At 37.8% G+C, this 23963-nt stretch overlaps 3 protein-coding genes across 3 annotated transcripts; 1 reads left to right on the top strand and 2 right to left on the bottom strand.

The window, feature by feature from the left end:
• Positions 1 to 7050: 7050 nt before the first annotated feature.
• LOC114533455 lies at positions 7051 to 13111 on the bottom strand. The gene is made up of 3 exons (XM_028554976.1): positions 13033 to 13111; positions 9962 to 10264; positions 7051 to 9574 (listed from the first exon to the last, which is right to left on the bottom strand). Exons 2-3 carry the CDS (start codon positions 10227 to 10229, stop codon positions 7371 to 7373), a joined length of 2472 nt encoding a protein of 823 aa, XP_028410777.1. The 5' UTR covers positions 10230 to 10264; positions 13033 to 13111; the 3' UTR covers positions 7051 to 7370.
• A 1167-nt stretch (positions 13112 to 14278) lies between these two features.
• LOC114537151 lies at positions 14279 to 19538 on the bottom strand. The gene is made up of 3 exons (XM_028558280.1): positions 19413 to 19538; positions 17115 to 17560; positions 14279 to 15575 (listed from the first exon to the last, which is right to left on the bottom strand). The coding sequence occupies exons 2-3, from the start codon at positions 17532 to 17534 to the stop codon at positions 14496 to 14498; spliced, it is 1500 nt and encodes a 499-aa protein (XP_028414081.1). The 5' UTR covers positions 17535 to 17560; positions 19413 to 19538; the 3' UTR covers positions 14279 to 14495.
• Positions 17679 to 22437, top strand: LOC114537165 (osteopetrosis-associated transmembrane protein 1-like). Its single transcript, XM_028558288.1, has 5 exons — positions 17679 to 18130; positions 18665 to 18768; positions 19464 to 19604; positions 20077 to 20236; positions 21469 to 22437. Exons 1-5 carry the CDS (start codon positions 17749 to 17751, stop codon positions 21510 to 21512), a joined length of 831 nt encoding a protein of 276 aa, XP_028414089.1. The 5' UTR covers positions 17679 to 17748; the 3' UTR covers positions 21513 to 22437.
• The last annotated feature ends 1526 nt before the right edge of the window (positions 22438 to 23963 follow it).

Raw genomic sequence — 23963 nt, 5'->3', positions numbered from 1 at the left:
GAAAACAATGGTATCCCAAGTGTAAGTCAGTCGTTCGAATCCAAGCTTACCTCTTTTTCATTATGTCCTTCAACAAAAGGATAAAGTAAATTACATAACCATTGCCGTTCAGCACAAGACCTTGTAGTATAGTGGCGAAGACAATGGTCTCTCAAGTGGTGAATCGAGGTATCGAATCCTAGTATAACTATTTTTCATTATACATGAGCTTTGTGAAAAGGATAAAGTAAATTAAATAACCATAGCCATTCAGCACAAGATCTCGTAGTCGAGTGGCGAAGGCAATGATTTCCCAACTAGTAAATCGATGGTTCGAATCCTGCCATAACCGTTTTTCATTATGAACTTCGTGAAAAGGATAAAGTAAATTAAATAACCATAGCCTTTCAGCACAAGTTCTCGTGGTCTAGTGGCGAAGACAATGGTCTTCCAAGTGGTAAATCGATGGTTCGAATCCTACTATAACCGTTTTTCATTATGAATTTCGTGAAAAGGGTAAAGTAAATTAAATAACCATAACCGTTTAGCGGAAGATCTTGTAGTCTAGTGGTCAAGATGTTGGTCTCATGTGTCGACAGTCGAAGGTTCATATCTCGTTTTAGATGGAAATTTTCGTTATTAATATTACATGGTAAGGTTATGGAGAATAAGTTGGTGTAGGCTTCCAACAATCACCAGTTAGCCTTGTGGTAAAGTTGTGGACTATCAAGTACAAGATCGAGGTATCAAGAATAGGATGGTACGATTCTGATGGCGCTATAAAAAAAAATTGTAGGTATGTTGCTCGAGAGAAATATATATTCGGTTAATCTTTGGAAATCAAAGTTAATCTTTAGGGAAATCAGGAGATAGATAGGGTGAATGAGGGGTATATGAGTACAAAAAGACTTAGTAATTGGGCGGCCTCGGCTCCCGGGGCGGGGGGAGGGTATAGGTGAGAAAACAGTATATAAAATGTTTAAGTCTTTTTGTACTCATTTAAACCTCTTTACCCCTATTTATCCTCCTATTTACCCCTATCTATCCCAACTTTTACCTATCCTCATGTATCCCTAACTACCCCCTAATACAATTAAATGTTTGAAGAAAGCTTGCTTTGAAAGTCAGGAAAGCCGGGGGAAAGAGAACCCCCCTCAGTCTACTCCTCGCCCAAGGCGAAGGCATATTCGCCCTCTCGCTCTACTCCTCTCACACTCACAAATTCTCACTTTGTTACCTTTTTCTTTTTCGGTTTATCCAGGGCTTGAACCATCGACTGTATACATGGCAGATCATCGTCTTCACCACTACACCACCAGTTCTTGTGGTGCAAGCCTAGTGTTTTTTATTTTACTTAATCCTTTTTGGAAGGATCTTTGATGAAATAGAAGAAAAAATCATTCCCATCTGGGACTCGAACCTTCACCATTAAACTCGGAGAGCACTGCCTTTACGAGTAGACCGCACGATCAAGCGATGAAAGGCTGTATTTTTTTGTAATACTGAATACCTTATGGGTAGGATCTCAAATCAAATAACAATTTACTTTATTCTGTCTTTAACGTTCATGATTTATTTTCTCGTCGAAAACGCACACAATATTAGCCATTTGTGTTGTCGCTAAAGTAAATTACAGTTGTGCAGTTCCCTAAAGCACTACCTTCCCAATTCCCATATGTTAGTTATATGCGTCCCAGATGAAGCTAATTGTTACGGTGCGATTTTTTTGTATTTTTAATGAAGTGAAGTCAAAGTAAATACAAAAATTAACAATGCATTTTAAAAGTAAAAAGTACAAGAATTAAGAATAGCCGAATTCATATTAGGGCGGGAAACTCATCTCAGACGGGAAAGTTGATAGTAAAAACCCGTTGAATATGAATTGGGATATGGATAAATTTATCACGTATGATGGGTCGGGTAATGCGTAATCATTACGATAATAATTGTGTTTATTTTTCGTAGCCTTGTTCCGTCCTTAACCGTGCTGATTTTTCTCAAACTCGTCTGATTTACTGATCCGTCTAAATGCGAATTTAAGACGAGTTTCCCTTCCAGACGGGATTCCCGTCTAACTTAATTCCCGTCTCTTAATTTAGACGGGAAAGTTGTACGCAAAAATTCGGACGAGAAACCCGTCTGTGGGGTCCACATCAGACGAGTTTCCCGTCTTCGATGAGTTTCCCGTTTTTGATGAGTTTCCCGTGTATATGAATTCGGCTAAATGTATATAACTCGTATAGTCATGAGACAACAAACATTACATCTGAAATTGCAAATAAGCAAATATACAGTTAAACGGACATTAAATATTTATTTCAAGACTGTTCCTCGCCGGTTCGTCCAGCCGGTTCGTCGAAAATAAAATACGCTAAACTAATATTTGAACCTTTGCAGTAAAGAACGTCTTAACAACTGCTTGACGACCACATTGTTTGTCGATAAGCTATTGTTCTCTATTTGACTTAATCGTTTCTTCGAAGAACTTTTAAATTAATAATTATGAATCGTTGCTGTAATATTGTAGAGCTGCTGTCTGTTTGTTTGTTAGTGCGGTTAACTGCGGAAATTGTGCTTTTTAACTGAACTTCTTTTCTTGTTGCCTCATGACTATACGAGTTACCCTATCCCACTTCAATATATATTTGCGACATTATGAGATGCTTTGCATGCAGTAAACAACAGCAACTGCTTTCTATTTATGTACACGGGAAACTCATCGAAGACGGAACCCACAGGCACAGACGGGTTTCTCGTCCAAATTTTTCCGTCCAAATTTAGACGGGTAAGTTAGACGGGAATCCCGTCTGGAAGAGAAACTCGTCTTAAATTCGCATTTAGACGGATCAGTAAATCAGAATAGACTCAGAAATATCATCACGGTCAAGGACGGAACAAGGCTACGGAAAATAAACACAATTGTTATCGTAATGATTACGCATCACCCGACCCATCATACGTATAAACTTATCCGGCATATCCCAATTCATATTCAGACGGGTTTTTACTATCAACTTTCCCGTCTAAGATGAGTTTCCCGCCCTAATATGAATTCGGCTATTCTTAATTCTTGTACTTTTTCTTTTAAAATGCATTGTTAATTTTTGTACTTTACTTTGACTTCACTTCATTAAAAATACAAAAAAATCGCACCGTAACCATTAGCTTCATCTGGGACGCATATAACTAACTTATGGGAATTGGGAGGTGGTGCTTTAGAGAACTGCACAACTGTAATTTACTTTAGCGACAACACAAATGGCTAATATTGTGTGCGTTTTCGACGAGAAAATAAATCATGAACGTTAAAGACATAATAATGGGAATTGTTATTCATTTGAGATCCTACCCATAAGGTATTCAGTAATATAAAAAAATACAGCGCTTCATCGCCAGATCGTGTGGTCTACTGGATAAGGCAGTGCTCTCCGAGTTTGATGGCGAAGGTTCGAGTCCCACATGGGAAAGATTTTTTTCTTCTATTTCATCAAAGATCTTTCCAAAAAGGATTAAGCAAAATAAAAAACTCTAGGCTTACACCACAGGAACTGGTGGTGTAGTGGTGAAGACAATGATCTGCCAAGTATACAGTCGATGGTTCAAGCCCTGGATAAACCGAAAAAGAAAAAGGTAATAAAGTGAGAATTTGTGAGTGTGAGAGGAGTAGAGCGAGAGGGCAAATATGCCCTCGCCTTGGGCGAGGAGTAGACTGAGGGGGGTTCTCTTTCCCCCGGCTTTCCTGACTTTCAAAGCAAGCTTTCTTCAAACATTTAATTGTGTCAGGGGGTAGTTAGGGATACATGAGGATAGGTAAAAGTAGGGATAGATAGGAGTAAATAGGGGATAAATAGGGGTAAAGAGGTTTAAATGAGTACAAAAAGACTTAAACATTTTATATACTGTTTTCTCACCTATACCCTCCCCCCTGCCCCGGGAGCCGAGGCGCTCCCCCTGCCCCGGGAGCCGAGGCCGCCCGCCCAATTACTAAGTCTTTTTGTACTCATATACCCCTCATTGACCCTATCTATCTCCTGATTTCCCTAAAGATTAACTTTGATTGCCAAATATTAACCGAATATATACTTCTCTCGAGCAACATACCTACCATTTCTTTTTTTTAGCGCCATTAGAAGCGTACTATCCTGTTCTTGATACCTCGATCTTGTACTTGATAGTCCACGACTTTACCACAAGGCTAACAAGTGATTGTTGGAAGCCTACACCAACTTATTCTCCATAACCTTACTATGTAATATTAATAACGAAAATTTCCATCTAAAACGAGATTCGAACCTTCGACTGTCGATTTGAACCCAACATCTTGACCACTAGACTACAAGATCTTCCGCTGAGCGGTTATGGTTATTTAATTTACTTTATCCTTTTCACGAAGTTCATAATGAAACACGGTCATGGCAGGATTCGAACCATCGATTTACTACTTGGGAGACCATTGTCTTCGCCACTATTCTACGAGGTCTTGTGCTGAACGGCAATGGTTATGTAATTTACTTTATCCTTTTGTTGAAAAACATAATGAAAAACAGCTATACTAGGATTCGATCCTTCGATTTACCATTTGGGAGACCATTGTCTTCGCCACTATACTACGAGGTCTTGTGCTGAACGGCTATGGTTTTTAAATTTACTTATCCTTTTCTTGAAGGACATAATGAAAAATAGGTATACCGGGTTTCGAACCATGGATCAACCGCTCGGGAGACGATTGTCTTTACCACCAGATTACGAAATCCTGTGCTGGACGGCTATGGTTTTTAAATTTAATTTATCCTTTTCTTGAAGGAAATAATGCAAAACAGCTATACTAGGATTCGATCCAGCGATTTACTATTGGGGAGACCATTGTCTTCGCCACTAGACTGCGAGATATTGTGCTGAACGGCTATGGTTATTTAATTTACTTACCCTTTTCTTGAAGGACATAATGAAAAACAGGTATACGGGGATTCGAACCATCGATTAACCGCTTGGGAGACGATTGTCTTTACCACCAGACTACGAAATCTTGTGCTGAATGGCTATGGTTATTTAATTTACTTTATCCTTTTCTTGAAGGACATAATGAAAAGCAGCTATACTAGGATTCGATTCATCGATTTATCACGTGGAAAACCATTGTCTTCGCAACTAGTCTACGAGGATCTTGTGGTCAATCGTCTGTGGTTATTTAATTTACTTCAGCCTTCACTCGGAGGTGATAACAAAGAACAGCTTGAATTCAATCCATCGATTTCCTACATGGGAGAGCGCTAACCTCTCCACCAGAGCACGAGATCTGCTGCTGAAAGGCTGTGAAATTTAAATAACTTTATCTTTTTTCAAGGTCATAATGGGAAATAATCAAGCTTGGATTCGGAACCATCGACTTACCACTTGAGAGACCATTGTCTTAACTACAAGATCACGAGTTCTTGTGCTAAACAGTTTTTGTTATTTAATTTACTTTATCCTTTCCACGAATTTCTGTCATGATGAAAACATCATCAAATAAGTTTCCTAAGCTTGATGTAACTGGAGATTTCAGTTGAATGCTTTATTAGACAGTTAAAATAAGAAAGTCCTTGCACCATAAACATAAATAAACTCACTAAAATCTGATTCAATAAATATACCGTCTGTCGTGCGTAATGAACTTCTCCAGAATATGATTTGATTAAAATTAAGCTTCTACATTACTAGCGGACTATTATTGATTGCATACGGTTTCAGATTTTACCTTGTAGACGGATTGAAATGATAATCCAGTTGAGGAGAAATGTCACCATAGCAATTCAAAAAGATTTGGTGCAACTCGCTCTATATATTTCATTTAGATTAGGATTTGTAGCTGTTAATGTATACAACAGTGTTTTTTAGTTTTTAGATGCTATCAGTCTGAGTCTGGTTCAGTAGCGTAGCCAGCCTGCCGATTTGTCCCGCTATGCTAATATTTAGGTGTTCATTGACTGTGAAAACAATAAATTTCTAAAGAAATGAATAATTATAATAACTCGAAATCTACATAGCGGGACAAAATCGTCAGGCTGGCTACGCCACTGGTCTGGTTATAGAAGGTTATCAGTCTGCGTGTTGGTCAGCCAGTTATGATATGAAGCGACTTTGGGTTAAGGCTTATGAGATTAATGAGAACAAGTATGTACAAGGGATCATGACCGAATAGAGCATACGTCATTAGCGACTGCCTCATTACTTTTTCTTGTTATGTTATAATGAATTATGAAATTTTATAATATAACATTTATAGTACGCGCGTGCTGATTGGTCAAGAAGCGTGTTTCTATAACTGTATAGAAACACGGGAATTTTCCCGCCGAACTTGACAAGCGAAGCGATGTAGCTAATATGAATTTGTAATTGAGTCGAATTATAATATTTGTACAAAGTCTTTTTATTGAGTTATATTATTAAAGAAATAGAAAACATCTTTCCTGTGTCTCTATACATATAGTTATAGAAACACTTGTGAGAGTTTGGGAGAACTCGAAATAACGAAACTCTCTCTGTATACTTCATATTTTCAAAATAATTTAGACCACACCCATAATTTTGAAATACATTATACAATATGATGACCTTTTGCACCCAGACAAATAAAAGAGGAAAGTGAAGTTGGAGTGAATTAGCCTTTCTCACGATGACAAATATGCGGCCATTTTTGGGATACTTTTTCTCAAAACCACAAGCGTGAGACCTCATAACAGTACTTTTTTATAAAATTAAAGCGGTAAAATGAATTTTCAGACCTTTGCATGCAGATGTAAATAACGATATACTTGAATGCAGATTGTTTTTGAAATACTCTAAAATACTTCCATAGTCTGTCTCCATTGAAATACAACGCGACCTGTCTGACCGCTTTCAGTTCCTGATAAAGGAAAGCGAAGTAATTTGGCATGAAAGCAATCAAGAAAAATTACTATCAAAACATAAACCATTGGCGAACACGTATTACGAGCAATTAATAGGGTTATATAAGCAATATGGTTATACAAAAGTTTTTAATATAAGCATATACCAAAGTTAAAATACAAGTCATGTCGGTATGTCAACAACGGTTTGTTTCGATTTTGAGCGTCTATACTTTTTGAATATACGTGTGCTGTCTGAATTCTGAGTATATAATAACATTTAGATTACTTCGCTGTGTCTACGCGGCGTTTTGTTTATTTAAAAATTAGGTGTTTTAGAAAAAAATCCAATTAAGTGTTTTAGAAAAAAAATTCAATTATTTAGTGCGTTTTCATTGTTCGAAGTCGTCTTATGCAGGATTTTGGATGATTGTATTGATTATAACAAGTGCAAAATTCGTTCACCTTCCTTAAAGTGTATTTCTGCCTTTCCTGCGTTCGAATTCTGTCTGTAAAAAGTGTTCAACTCATTTCCTTGGTTTCTTCATGATATTCATCACTGACTGTCATGACTGCCTCCCACCATAGATTACCGCTGATAGTAAACGTGCGTATTGGAGGTCTGTCATACCGGAAGACATGGGTCTCGTAAGGTAGGCACCAGGTCTTGCTAAAACGGTCGTACTTCTTGATGAATCCCCAATGTGGTCGCGAAACCTGAAATTTGACTTCAATATTTGTCGCATCTGCGGGAATATACACTCTCATTCTAACGCTCACTTTTCTTGTACAACTTTTACCCTTCGAAATAAAGGCGACGATCATCCTAGAGTACCAGTCACCTTTAGATATATACCTAATCACGCCGCCATGCGAAAATTCAAAATCTATTTCTTCTTCATCTACCTGACCATTTGTCGAGTGTACATGATTACAAGCTTGCTCATCAGTTTTGTAGCCTTGTTGGTAGGTGGAGAAAGTTTCCGAATCACCGAAGTGATCTTCGACGAAAACCAACGCATTCTCCGTTAGTACCACATTACATTTCATTTCGTTTAGTCTATCACCTTTTTTATCATCGGATTTTTTACTACCCTGTTCATTTGGGTTTATTCGTTCCTGTCGTTCAGCTTCTCCACAAATGGTCTTCTTTGTTTGATCAGTTTGTTTGTCAGGTCTCTCACCATCCTCTTTATTTGCTGCATGCAATGCATCACATTCCGTCTCATTTCTACTCAGATTACTCGGTTGCGAGATATTCCGCTTCTTTTCAGGTTCTTTTTGCTCTCCATTACTTCCAACTCCGTCGTTTAAATCATCTCCATTTTTCTCAGATCCACCTGAACGATTTTCCATCAGCGCTGTCATTCCTTCCAATGCTGTCTTTGTTCCTGATTTAAGAAGGTCGTAATAAATTTTGTCAGCTTCAAGACATGCTTCTATCTTGCCGCCATTGCTAATCTTCGGGCAATCTTCATGCGGCTCACCCTTTATCATTCTTTTCGCCACAGCAAACTCTTTTGAAACAGCACTAACAGCAACATCACAAATCAGATTCTTTACTCCACGCGTTAAATGGTCTAAAGGAGGTTGATTTTCCACGAAATCGTCAAGGCGTTCATATGCAAAATGTTTTATTCCCTGCGTTGTAGTCCCCGCTATCTTCGAAGGCATTGCCTTCACTACGTTACCAGCGATACGTTTCAGTCCGGTTTTCACCATTTCACACGCGCATTCCACCGGTTTTTCCCCAAGATTAGTAGCCACTTCTGCCGCTGCAGTTGTTGCAGTGTATGCTGCCGCGAAACCTCCAGTAATTCCACCAATGGCGAAGCCCTTTGCTGTCTCTTCAGCCCATTTCTTGGTCTCGCATCCATCGACAATGGACTCTTTACTAACAGCGTACATCAAAGATTGTCCCCCACCTACTGTACACCCCGCTCCGAAAATCGCCCCACACATCGCAACTACAGGTGCGGCAGTTCCAGCAGTGCAAGCCGATAAGACAACTCCGCCAACAGCCAATCCTAAAGATACTGCAGACTTGCAAATCCTACGCCAAAAAGCCGCATTTTGTTCCTTACTGCAACACTCAGGCCAAAATATTGATTTCCAGCGTTTGAACGAAAACCAACCTTTATCATAGTCGACTCCATTGTGATAACGAGCTCGTCTCGCATCGTCCAATAATATTTCTCTCGCACAAATGATCTGCATAGCAATCTCGCCATCCCCGAAATTTTTGTCAGGATGCCAAATTCTAATTTGGTTTTTGAATGCTTTCTCTATTACTTTATTGGCAGCATCTTTCTCCAACCTACGAATTTTTTCCATGTCCAAACTGAGAATTTCGTACAGGCTAAGTGTGCCAGCTGCATTTCCAAGCTCCTTCTCTCGGTTAATTTTTCTAAGACATACTCGTTTCTCGTTTGGGAAATCCGCGAGATTTTCCTGCCTGACTTTCAGTGATTCAGTAATCATAATTAATTTATCGTCACATAATTCTAGCGGTCCAAGAAGGTTTTCTTTCTTTCGTTTCAGTTTTCCCTCTTTTCTCCCTTTTCCTTCTTTTCCATTCTGTTTGTCAATTCCATGCCTTTCCCCTGTTTCACTTTGCTCTTCGTTTTTCTTTTGTTCTTCGTTGCCATTTTGTTCCTTGTTTTCCTCTTGTTCCTTGTTTTCCATTCGTTCCTCTTTTCCCTCTCGTTCTTCGTTTTTCTTTTGTTCTTCGATTTTCTTTTGTTCTTCGATTTTCTTTTGTTCTTCGTTTTTCTTTTGTTCTTCGATTTTCTTTTGTTCTTCGATTTTCTTTTGTTCTTCGATTTTCTTTTGTTCTTCGATTTTCTTTTGTTCTTCGATTTTCCTTTGTTCTTCGATTTTCTTTTGTTCTTCGATTTTCTTTTGTTCTTCGATTTTCTTTTGTTTTTCGTTTTTCTTTTGTTCTTCGTTTTCCTTTTGTTCTTCGATTTTCTTTTGTTCTTCGTTTTCCTGTTGTTCTTCGATTTTCTTTCGTTCTTTGATTTTCTTTTGTTCTTCGTTTTCCTTTTGTTCTTCGTTGTTTTCCTTTAGTGCTTCGTTCCCATTATGTTCTTCGTTTCCATTTTGTTCCTCGCCTTCCTTCTCTTCTTCGTTCTCCTTTTCCTCGCATTTTGCCTGCAAGTCGTTTCCTTTCTCTTTATTATTAAACTTGGCGACAAGCTGAAACTTAAATGATGTTTTTTCACGATAAAGATATTTTTGTTTTGGTTGAATAATCTTCGAAACAGTAGATGTTGCGCAAAATGGAGACCACCCAGAATAAATGTACAGAATGACGTGAGCGTCGTTGGACTCATTCACAACAAGCAAGCTTTTGTCTTGATCATTCTTCGTCTCTGTCATTGTGTTTTCCCCGGTTTTGTTCACCGGAAAAACATCTAGTGTGAAGGGAAATGGTAAAACGTTTAGCTGTGCGAACCCAACTTGTTTGCAGACTTGTCGCAAGATATGACGTTTATGCGCGTGTAGGAATACATGCAGGTCAAAATTGCCACGAGACACATGTTTTCATGCAAAGTGCACTAGTGTTTGAAATGCATTCTAGTCGGGCAAGAGATAATAAAATTGTATCCACTGACTGCGTCCTGTTGAACACAAGGCACTGTATTGTTGTCACTTGTCAGTTATAAGTTTTGATTAAATCTTCATATGAATAGCCTTCAGTTTTGACTTTGGTTTCCAAACAACTTAACACTGCATGGCATTTGTAAACAAATATTTCAAGCAATAGACTAATAAAAAAGAGTAAATAAAAGATGGTATCTTTCTTTTACTCTTTGTTAATGCAAAATAGGGTGGCAACGACGCGCAACCACGCGACTGACGAGACCAATGCTTGGAGCCTTGGAAAATGAATTAAGCCGCGTTTACACTACGTGCTTTGACCTGGACCTAGATGTCAGTGAACGTTGTTTATCCAGCCTAGACCAGGCCTAGGCCACAAAATCCTCGGCCAATAGCAGAAGGTGGCCTGGACCTGACCTGGGGCTGCGGGGCAAGATTTGGAACAGGCTTTACCTAGTCCTGGCAAATTTTGAACTTAATAGCATAATTTGTAAAAGATACATATAGTAGCCCCGTTTACATTACACTCGATTTTTTGGAACGGCACGGCTAAAATGGGTACCCGTGCCCATTTCATCAGTGCTTGGCCTTTAGCCCCGTTTACACTACACTCGATTTATCGGCACGGCACGGCTAAAATGAGTACCCGTGCCCATTTCATCCGTGCCCGGGCTTTGTTTTGGTTGCCCGAACACCACAAAAATGGGGCACGGATACCAAGTTTAGCATAGCCGTGCCAATAAATTGAGTGTAGTGTAAACGGGCCTAGTATTACCACTTTTCGCCGTGTTTTGGGTCTTAAAGTATACTTTGGCTATCCGATATCAGCAACAAGGAAGACAGTGTGAACGTGGCACATATTACCTAGACTTGCGCTAGACCTGTCTAGGCCTGAAGTGTAAACGCGGCTTTAGTCACAGCTGGCGATCGGCTCTAGCTTCTGGGTAAATACATGCAGATTGAAATACTATAGATTGAAATACTATAGATTGAAATACTATAGATTGAAATACTATAGATTGAAATACTATTTGAATCTTTGTTTTACCCAAAAGCCAAAGCTGGGTATATACTGCCATTGCTGAATAAAATGTTTTCATTGAGGTATATCTATCATGTTTCTAAGAAAACACCTCTAATATAAACGGTCTTAATTTAACTTGGCTTAGAGTAGAGGCTCAAGGTTTAGAGTTAAACTTTAACTGATTTTGTACCTCCATCTACATTATCAAAGGACGCTCTGCTCCGTCGAATTTTTTTAGATGTCATTACTAAACATGGTTTACCCAATAGTGTTTGTGATAAAAGTATATTTTCATGTATTCTAACAGTGTAAACATGTTTGGGCAGGTTTACTGTTTCAAAGTTTGAGCAATGGACTTAATCCGACGCATTGTAGGCTATACTGTTGCCCACAAGACATTGACGACCTTACAGTAAGCGAAATGCACAGTGGCGGCGCCAAGGGGGGGCAAATGCCCCCCCATATTTTTATCTGCCCCCCCATTTTGCCCCCCCTTTCTCAAATGTCTGCGGAAATTATTGCCGTAAAAGATAATATTTAATAGTAATAAATTGAAATACAAAATAGCTACAGGATAAAATGGGCGTGACTGTCAATTGTTGACACATCGTAATCTATTACACACCGGTTTATGGATTTCTGTTTGAAGGATTTTGCCCCCCCAAAATATTAATTTGCCCCACAAATGCCCCCCCAAATTTTCAGACCTGGCGCCGCCACTGGAAATGCACCTTGGATTGGACCTGGCACAACTGCCTCTTGTTTTCATAATTAAGGCTAAATGCATCCAAATATGGAGCTGCATTGAATCAACAAATTATACAAACGTTTGTATACAGTGTAGTATATCATTAGTATGTTATGTTAAAGTGAAAGTCAAGTACGTTTCACGCATCAGTTCTGCCCTCAATGCGAGAACCCCCTGAAGTAAAAATTCCGCACGTTTTAAATTCTTTCTGAAAAGAAGCTCTAGTTCACGTTAATTTAGAAGCGTATCGAACCTGAACAGTGTTAGACCGCCAGACAGCACATTGTATTTTAAGAAATATATTAATTCAAAATGTTTACAAAAATAAACGAAATTGGCTTTCACCTTAATAATTAGTTCTTGGCGCGTGATGGTACTGGCATATTCAATTTATTCATACAAAACATCGTATACATAAATTGTCACAAGTGGTCGATTGTAATAACCAGTTCCTGAAATAGTCCTGCATGAGTCCGGCTTACACAAACGATACATTAATTACATCATGCAATCAAATGTTAATCTCATTCTTAATAATTTCGCGGAAACATTCCCTATATAGTATTGAAGTTGAAATGATAATAGGCGAAAATCGCTTTCAAATAGTTCGGAAAAATTGCTATAAAACAGCATAGACCATGGTGTAGCAGGAATTATATTGTGATACGTGATATTGAAGGCATCAACGGCGGTCCAAAAATCAGCTGCGGTTGACGATCGCAGACTGACCTTAATATCTCTAAACTAAAGCATGCTCAAGGTAAGGGCTGATATTTTTTATATAGGACAATTGTAAAGAAATACTTCACCTGTTTTGATGAAGGCCAGAGCCTCTCGGAGAAATGGACGAAAACTTGAATGACTTTGTTTGCATTCATGCAAAACCACGCGAGTCCAACTGTGGAGTCAGAGATCATTTCCTGTCTCAGGTTATGCGCAGAATATTTTATACCATGAGCATTATATGTAAATTCCGTTTGCCATATATGGAATGGTAAATCTCACATATCATCAACATGCTTAAACATGTGAATGCGTGTACAAGCGGCTAGCCTGCGCACAGACGTAATGTACACGCCCTAACCCTAACCCTTACGTGTACATTACTTCTGTGCGCAGGCTAACAAGGTGCTGGTATAGCTAAAATGCGTATTGGTAGGAGCGCACATTGGAAGGGGTACAGAGAGCAAAAAATTAAGTACGGAAACCCGCGACAAAATTATAGAACGCTTTCCTTATTCAAATGGCGGGCTTGGCCAATAAATGTTTTCATTTTTACCTTCGCGAAGTTAAAAGTTAATGAAATATTGTTAAAATGCATGGTCCTCTTTTCAAAACCTCGTTGTGAATTTAAGCATCTGACGATGGAGTAGTATTCCAGCGAAGTGGTCCGAAATTAAGCAAGTCCCAAAGCCCAAAACAGCTTTAAACTGGTTTAAATAGAACATTTCGAAGGTCTGCGTGGTAAGTACATTTTCAAAACATTTACAAATATTTTGACAATTTTACGGCGACTTAATTAGGTAAACGCAGCATTCTGCGGCGTAGCTTTTTTTTACCTCGAAGTAATTTTAAGCCACAGTTCCTTCGGTTCTTTTGTGCTTTTAGGTACAGCATCTTCTATATGATTGAATCTTTATTTATCACTTCGTCGCCATTTTGAAAAATAGGCGTAATAACTAATAATAGGAGATCGCCCGACCAATCAGAAGCTAGAATTTTCAATTATTACCGTTGCAGTCATACATGTACTAATAAATATTATAGATTGCAATACCAGCACTATAAAAAACCTAAAAAATTATTTATTAATTATTATATTAATTATTATTATTATATACTAATAATTTTTTAAAAAGAGGACGATATTTTCAATAATAGTTTAAATCTTAAATTTTTGTGTAGTATTGTGAAAATTCCTGGAAGCCTAGGGCCCAGGCTAAATTGTCCATCCCCCATGATTGGCCCTGGTCGACACCAAATCTACGAAGTGACTTGAAGCAACCACTAGTGTTAGGAACCCACTTTTAATTTGTTTTACAAACAGTACGGCTTTCCAAAACGGCTCTGACTTTGTTTACCAAAATAAGTCTTTAATTTTTTAGTCTGATATTATTTCTTTTGTAAAACTGTGGAAATAACGAGAGTACTTCACGTCCGCGTCGTAGATTTGATGCAACTAATGTACGGCCCCTAAAATTCGTCATCGCGAAAACAACAATGGTTATTGTCTATTTGATATTATATTTATTTCATATAAAAAATACTATGACTATGGCAATATATACAACATTGTGTAGCAAATGGCTAACAGCAAAAGGCTGGCCAAAATAACGAGATTTCTGTCTTGTGAGGGTACCAACGTCTGCCGTTTTCTTAGAAATGGAAAAGGACCAATTGGAGGCAGCGGCCATTTCTTGTGTTTTGCCGTTTTTTCAAACTGTTCCCTTTCCTTCATGGATGAATTTCGAAGCTGTCGTATCTCTTCTCTAATCCGATTAGCAGGTTGGATATATTTGACAGGTTCTCGACAGATAGGACACTTCATAGTTCCAGCACGATTGTGATACAGCTGACGTAAGCATGACTCGCAGAATACGTGACTGCACGGGCATTCGTAGGGTTGGTAGAAATAATCCAAGCAAACTGCACACGTGAGATGATACTGGTTCGCTGCAATGTCTGGACTTGAATTATGGACTTGTAAAGGGTCTTCCGTAACTTGATCTTCAATTTCTAGAAGTCCAAATCTGTTCGATGATGGTTTTGTGCAAGGCGGATTCCTTCCAACATCATGAGTTTCACAGCCTTTTTGCTGCGTAGATGACTTTCCATGAATTGTTGAAGTTCTGTGTTGTTTGATAGCTGAAGCTGCACGTTGGGGTCCCATGCGAGTCTTGGCTGGGCTTATAAAGGCTGTATACTCGTGACTTATAGATTGTACGGAACAAACCTCATTCGTTTTCCCTCTGTTTCTATGAGACAACTCTCTAGGTGGCTTGGTTATGTGTTCGGGTACATTAGTATAAGACCTACTATCAGATCGCTTGCCAACAACACTGATCTCTGCAAAGATACTGGACTCTCCAGAAGCATTCCTAAGGAACCCTAAACTCGGTTTTGATGTGTTCGGATTTATGTCATCAACAGCCCCAGTCCATTCATGGATTTTACTCGTGTTTGTTCTTATCTTTCCCATGCTTCGCGCTAGTAACTCTGGGCATGGCCTTGAAGTCATTTTGCTTAGTTTTTTTGCACTCATACTGCAAGTGCATACAACTTGATCAGTTGTAGCGCCCTTGGCTGTACAAGTTTCTTTAATCTCTTCAGGTTGATGCATGGGACACAATATCTACACAATATAGAGATATACAGTGATGTACGTACATGTTGCTAGCAGCTCCATCCAATCTCAGAGGACTGAACAAAGCATAATGGTGCATGTCGTCATCACTGGGGGATTTGGACATACAATTGCACACTAATTTAAATTAGGTGCAGGGAGGGGGGATATAGGTATGGTTTGGAAGCTGCTAGTGAATCAGAGGTTGCTAGTGAATAGGGAATCCCCCTCATCCGCAGAATTGGACCTCTTAAAATTTAGTAATACAGTAAAATACATAAGGCGCCGGTTTCAAATGTGGCTTTTCGTCTGACTAACGTAAGATTCGCGCAAAACTTTGCTGCGGATTAGGACTGTTTTTTTGCAAACGACACGTTACGTTAACAAAAAGTGTAATAATAGTGCGTTTTATAGTGCGTATACCCAGGTATTTGGAAATATACGCTTTTTAAGCGTATGCATATACTGTACGCAAATTCTGTGCAGCCGATCAAAGTTAAATGACTGCACGCATATTCTGTGTACTCGATCGAAGCTAAACGACTGCACGCATATTTTGCGCGATCAAAATCGTCTATACATCTGTACGCATATTTTGTGTACTCGATCAAAACTAAACAACTGCGCGCATATACTATACTGCTTTGGAGATGTAAGCATCAAGAAAACTCAGAAAGCCAGAGAGTTTCTATGTTTAGCTCATTGTGTTCATATTTCTATGCATTAAAAGATGTACAAACTTGGATATAAGTTTGCTGTTCAATAGACTTTTCCCCTTTTGCTTTCCAGCCGCAATTCCTGATGGTAGTTGATTAACAAGGCATCAAGCAACTTTGAGTTCAATATCACTCTTAGAAGCGATTCTGTTTGTAAGAAATCCTTAGCGATTCTTTTTGTGTCTTTGTTAAACTAATTCGCTCCTGAACATGGTGAAATCACAACTCAAAGTCTTAAATTGACCCTGATAATCAACTACTATCGCGCTTGAAAGCTAAAAGGTCTATTGTTTTCATCCCCTAGCATAACAATTATGTTTAGTAAGAAGAATCTGAGAGGCAACTCTCAGGGTTAGTGGAACGTTTTGATGTGTTTTTTGCTCAGTGACATTACGGTACAATGGTGTGTGATGGCCATGCTTCACAATTTTGCATTTAGCAACCACCAAATGTAGCTAACTGGCAGCTCTTGCTAAGAGGTATAACTGCACCAGCACAAATCAAAACATCTGATTTCAACAGAGGTGCTGGTAGCAGTTTAGGGCAGCACTGGGCCAGAGTTCTTGGGCACATAGCCATAGGATTAAAAATAGCACTGGGCACATATGATTAAAAATAGCATTAACGGAAAGTTAAGACCAAATGGGAAATGTACCAAATGGTACCATTATTATACTATTATATGGTAGTTAGGGGAACAGGAACTCCCACCCCTCATCCCTAAGAGCAAAAGGCAGCGGGGGCAGCTGTCCCTGGATTTCAATGAAGGATATTTCTTTAACACCCTGTAGGATAAATCAAATGCTAAAAATCACCTGGACTAACCACTAACATTTAAGTTCTTTTCCAATTCTGGAACCTGCCCAGAATTTGGTTGGCCATTTCCCACGACATCATTCCTATTTATAGCTTTGACATCAACTTTTCCATCCTGAATCCATATTGCAGGTATGGTAAACTCACCACAGCCACATAATAACCCTTGTACAAAGTCAAACCCACCAACACGTGCTGTGCACTCTGCTCTTGGGCACTTCAATCGACCCTTTGTCCATGACGAGTTTCCGATTTCATCTTTGATCCAATCTGGCAGGAATTCGTCGTTAAGATATAAGCAGTTTCCACAAGGTTCAGCCTTTCCAGAGTGAGAGAACTTGATTTTATTTGATACTAGGAGCTGTTTTCGACATAAACGGCAACGAACAGCGTACGTTTGGTTGTCGTAGTAATCCGGTTCCGATTCTTCGAGCATGTTCCAAGTGAAAACCGAGATTTTTTCTTAGAAAGCAAAGTATACAGTCCACCATTTTTTTATAGCTTCGTCAACTAAAATATATTAGAACCCCCCCCTGTTTTATGACTATAATTCTAATATTCCGGGGGGAGCTTGAAATGTATAATGGCGGAAGCTTGCAGTTGACAATTTTTGTGATATACTGACAAATAGGGCTAAAATTCAAGCCAAAATGTCGAAATTTCTTTTGCTATGCAATGTAATCATATTTTTCATCTCCCATTCTGGCTCCAACGAAGTGAAAAGCATTCTTTACTTCAACAATTCTTATGTATGGGAAAGTATGGGAAATCATATAAAAAGAGAATGTGCTTCCTTTTTGAAAGAGTTTGCCAACGCGACGCAAAAATTCAACTTGTGTATAGTTAAACATGCTAAACCTCTTCGTATGTGCGAGGAATGCACGGGACAATACAGCTGGCTGCTCGAGAAAAATCCCCTGGGTTTCAATAGCAGTCACTGTGTTTTTGATTTGGTGAGGTCAGAGAGATTTCAGGTTGTTATGAAAGTGTATGACTTTCAAACTGGGATCTGGAAGTCTGCGCATTGTGATAGTAAGTGTTCCTTAATCCTTATAGCAAAGAACTTGTAATTAGACCAGCTATCATTCAGAGCTTGATGATATTAAGCTCTCTCTCAATGTTTGGTGCTGTGCTATTCAGATGTAAACAAAACTGAAATTTAGATGTCTGAAATTCAGATGTCAACAAAATTCATGTATATGTCAAAATCCACTTGCTAAATTCCATGTCAATACTAAAATTGAGAGCTTATGCACTTCAATATAACTGAGCAGCGTGGCAGCGTCTTCAAAAGCTTTTCTTATTTGGAAGTGCCCTGATTTCCTGCCAATCATAAAATAATCTTTGAAAGATGATCAGCAGTTGTTTCAAGCACTGTAACCATGTGCTTATGTATTTGTAGAAAATGCACTGTCGAGCCCTTCAGCAACAATTTTACACTGATTTTTAGTTAAGACACCTCATTGATTTAATGAGACCCAATCCCAGGTTGACAATCTGAAATCCTAAAAGATCTTGGCAAGATATTTATAAGTTCTGCAAAATACCAAAGATTGTTGTTTTTAGAATGCTATCAATCTGAATGGAAGATGACACAACAAGCACATAGGTTCTTTCATAAGCAGAGGGAAGTCGAATCTTGCTTTAGAAATTTTACTGTCATAGAAATGGTAAGTGATATGCTTTTGTTGGTTTTCCAAAAGGGTTTGTGAAAATGCCTGTTATTGTTCATGTATAATAAACTCTTAGTGTACCTTTGATTAGAAGGTGGTTTGATTACTATTGGTTAAGACCCAATTTACTGTGTTAATAAAAATCATTACTTTTACAGTATGCTATTGTTTTTATCATCAAGCCTTACTTTGGTGCAAAAAGAATGTATTGCATGGAAGTCAGGTTTGGTGGGAAAGACAATAGCATAAGGAAAACCCACATAAGTGCTACAATTGGGGATAGACTGACAGGTACAGATATATGCTTCAGACTCAGTGTGTAACATTGATAATAGGCTGGCTCACATTCATTTATTCATGTTAACTGACAGTAAAGACAATCAATTTCAAAAGAAAAAAGAAACCTTAATATATGAATACATAACCAATGGTGGTTATTCATTTTGCTCTTGTTATTAATTTCTAAAGAATATTTTTACATAAATTCTATCAATATAAACAAATAAGCTAAACATTTTTGTTTATTTAGCAGCCCTTCGACTTCTTTGTTTTAAACAAAGCGAACAAATGTTAGCTTATTTATTCATAAATCTACCAACCCTGATTGCAAGATTGAGCTGCAATAATTTATTTTGACTTACCTTCATTCACTGAGTTGTCTGCCAACCTAACTGTATTGTGTGAACTTTAAGAATCCCAATGCAACGAACAGAAGTGTCTGCGATGTGTGCAACCCACACTACCTGAGTCTACGAAAGATTTACTATGAAATATTAGAGGAGACAACAGACAATAAAGATGAGGATGAATTGTGTGTTGATATCATGTCATTGGTATGGATTGTTTCATTTTGCTTTACGATAAATAGAATATAAATCAATGTTTACATACAGTTCAGATGGATGCCCTTTTACCCAGCACTAGTGAATGGAAAAACAACAATACAAGTTAGTGTCCCCCATTACCCTTTAGCCATTGATAGGCTTTGACCAACCTGAATTAAACTTTGATGCACCTGAACAAACTGTGTGATTTACTCTAACGTAGTGTGCGACCTACGTACCTTAAAGGGAAATGAGAACTTTAATAACCTAAGAAAAGTGACAAAAAACATATTCTTAAATTATGGAGTACTATACAATAGAACAATGAAGCAATAGAAAAAATATTTAGGATCGATTAGGAAGACATTTAAGATTGTATCCTTGTCGAAGTGTGTGACCCACCTTGCAAATGGGGAAGCCTGTGATCCACCTTAACGAAGTGTGTGACCCTCCTTAACAAAGCGTGTTATCCACCTTGTAGATGAACGACACAAGACGAGATTGGACAGGATACAATTGCAATAAAGTGAAACAAAAGAACTACAACGTGTTGTATTTGAGCGGCTTGTTTGGTTTTCTGACGTTCATATATTATGCTGCTGTGAGAAAACACGAGAAATACAAGAACAAGATACAAGCACGTACGTCTCTTTTTTCGTGGTACACGCTTCTCTGTTGCGACTAATGGCTGATTCCAGCCAGACTAAATTCCGACTCCGGCACAGACAACTTTATCGCCCCATAGAAAAAAAAATAGCATCGACCGTAAACGGGGTTTTCACTTGCTAATCTTTCGATTTCAAATTAAATCACTTCAAATTAAATTTAAAACTAGAAAAAAATACGAATACCGCCTCTAGAAAAAGCGTCCCAAAAAGAATTGAAAAGTTTGGTTGGGAGATACTGCATGAAAAGTGTGGGAAATATCGCCGCATGAAGTGTACAAGTTTTGTATAAAATTACCATAGGAGCCCAGGAAGCATGCAAAAATTATGTATGCATGTTTATATACTATATATATTTTATATATACTATGTATATATTATAGATATAAAATATATATAGTATATAAACTATGGTATTACGCGCGAAGAACACATCTAAATAAGGAGTCTTGCAAGATTGATTCGATTTTGGGTGCCATATTAACTCCTTGTGTAGTTTTTATAGATTTAAATCAGTTAAAAAGTGACGTATGTTCATTTGACCATTTCTGCCATTTTAGTAGTAGCTAATTCGTTGACTGGCGAGGTGAATATAACTGAATAAAAACCGAGACGAAGTCGAGTTTTAGTATAATTACAAAGGTGATTTATTGAGAAAGCAAATCTGTTGCAGAAAATACATATTTTACAAACATAAACAAATATCTGGACAGCTTTACGGCGATTCAAATAAAACAATGTTTTCTCCAAAATAAAGTTGAAAAGTGTTCTACAAACTAATTTTTTACCTTGAAAATAATTTTAGGCCTAATTTTTTCACTTCTTTTGTGCTTTCAGGTACAGTATTTTCGTTAATATAAAGTATTTCTTGATCTATCACTTTGGCAAAAACAACTCGCCGCCATTTTGAAAAATCCCCTTTGGTGATTATCGCGTAATAATCCGAAATCGATCGACCAATCAGAGGCCAGAATTTTCAATAATCACATTTGTAATTATACTAAACATTAATAAATTTAGTTTCAAATGAATTTTCATCTCGCAAATGCAAAGACATTAGTAAAACAAGTCACTGGGAATAGGGGATAAAAGAAATGACGTAATGAAAAATAACGAATAACACTTGCCAGAATATAGCTGCCTTGGCACACTTTTACACTTGAGATAGACATCTGTCCATCTCTTATCTATGATGCTGGTTGTTGTAGGTTCTCGAAGAGCGAAACAGGTCGTGAACTACGATTCAGAATGATCCTCGTAAAGATGGCGATCTTCGTTCCGTCATGGTGGAAAGCAATCCGTTGTCGTATTCATTCCTCGTGAATTTTCGTTGCTTGATCTCTCCTTGATTGAGTGAATGAAGGATTGTTGTAGCTATATGGTGGAATTCAACAAAACATGATTACACATTACTGTACATTACTTACTGTATTTATAATTCACGCCAATTAATGCGCGTATAGACTTTTAATATGGACAAACTTTGGATTTAGGAGATGAACAAATAAACCAACAAACTGCCAGCACTATAAAATACTGTTCACTGTTTCATCAAATGTTCAGAAGCAACAAGTTGGTATGAAACCATGTAGTAAATTGGTAACCGAATGCAGACCAGGCATTCTCCCTTTAAACTAAATTTTAAAACTTAGGAGTTCATCACTTCAACTGGAAAGAGCATCCCAGAATTACTAAGATTGGAAGGTTTCGTTACGAAATATTGAAAAATATGAAAAATATCGCCGCGTAATGTTGATTTTCTAAGGGTGTTTTTCCGTCTGGCGGAATTTTTTGATCGAACGAGTTTTTCCGCCAGATTTTTTTCCAAATGTAGGAGGAATTCGACCGTAGCATATTTTCTTGATTGTCGGTCTTTATTGTCTGTTGTCTCCTCGAATTGAAAATTAAGCTTAACCTATAAATTTACAACAAATTTAGTTTTAAAGGGGTCCATTACGCTTCACTTCTATATCTAAGATCTAAGACTGTACGACCTGCTTTAGTCGTTCATTACTTCCTTTTATTAGTAAAATGAAGAAATTAAATGGTGTATGATAATAGATCAAGACTCAAAATTGAATTTGCGCGTTGCATTTAGGAATAGGCTAATTATTAAATCGCGTCTACTTCTAGAAACGGTGGAAACTTGTCTTTCCACCAAAATTTTGCCTCGCTATTAAAACAATATATTAACATTATGTGTCCTTGTGTCGTTACTTGTGTAGTCATATACAACCCTCACTAGGACGAATGTGTCGAGTTCTGCTTATCTCTGTACATGCATCAATATTTGGTAAGTATATTTCTGTCAAGTGATGTCTTGTGAATTGTGCGTGATCATTCCAGCGTGTGGTTACAAGATATTTGCCAAGGAGCTATTTCACTATGAAATTTTCCTTGCAATTTGCAATGCAATTATAATTTTGAAGGATGTTAATTAGTAAAGAGTTCTCGAAATGCTGAGAACGTTACCAGATCGTAAGAAATCTTCGTATATTGACAACTTTAGATGCCTCAGAAGTAGAACTGCATTTCATGGCAAAGTGCAAGGAAAGTTGCATAATGTAACAGCGTCTTAAGCGTTCTGTTTGTGCCAAATTTTAATGTTTCACCTTCCAAAAGTTGCTAAACATCTTTTTGTGTGTGAGATTGCGCTAGTCGGTGTCACTGGGTTGCTTTTCCATGACTCAGCAGTTCACATTCACTTCACCCACCACCAATTTATTAAGATTATAACGCATTTGCTAATACGAATTGAAGCCAGGCAATAGCGTCCTTTTTTGGATAGAAATGGAATCCTAATTAGTGTTAAATTTTTTAGTTAATTTATTATCAATATAGCCTCCTAGCTATTGTGTTTAAATTTATAAAATGGCAAATTTTATAGAATACATGTATATATTTCGTAAGGAAATAATACTTAGAAATAATATTTGGCTCTTCGCCTACCAAAACATGAACTAAGAGATCTTAGTTTAGGTAGTTTAAAATTTGGTACATTTCTAATTTGACCTAATCAGGGACGTTATAGGATAAGGGAAAGTTGCCCCCCTGCCTCTTACCATGAGAGGTGCCACTATACTATCTATAGAGCCAAAAAGTAAAACAATGAAGATCAAGCTGAATCGAGTGAAAATAACGCGATGAAGTGATTGAGATCTCCCATTCAACGAGTTTGAGTGTGAGCGAGCTTTATTAGAATGTAGTTCATAATCTGGAAATTGAATTCGATAGGATATGTCATCCAGCAATATTTGTAGTTCAAGCGTTTCTCAATATCAGTAAAGACCTCGAGCTATAAGTACAGTATAATGAACACTTTGTTGACACGTTTTCCTTCAAGTGTTTACACCACGAGCTTTCACTGTCACACCCAATCTAACCCTGCGGTGGTACACATATTAATAAACTTCAAATACACTGAAATTAATATATTGGCCTTAATATATTTACATTACTTTATTTACGGTAGCTACATTGCTTCGATGACTATACTATCGACTTTAAATATATTGGCATTGGTATGCTGACATCTGGGAGAAGCGAGCGAATGTTTTCATTCCATGTACTCGAACAACAACTCAATGGCCAATTCAATTAACCATTTTTTTAGTTGGCGATTTTAAGTCAGCTTGCACTTCTTTAACCCCCCACCTCGTAATAGACAATAGGCACGACTTTAAAATATCAACATCTCCATTAC

This window comes from Dendronephthya gigantea, unplaced genomic scaffold (assembly GCF_004324835.1).
Source record: "Dendronephthya gigantea isolate DGI-Jeju-01 unplaced genomic scaffold, DenGig_1.0 000002F, whole genome shotgun sequence".
Lineage (NCBI taxonomy): Eukaryota > Metazoa > Cnidaria > Anthozoa > Malacalcyonacea > Nephtheidae > Dendronephthya > Dendronephthya gigantea.
This window is presented reverse-complemented; position numbering and strand designations above follow the sequence as displayed.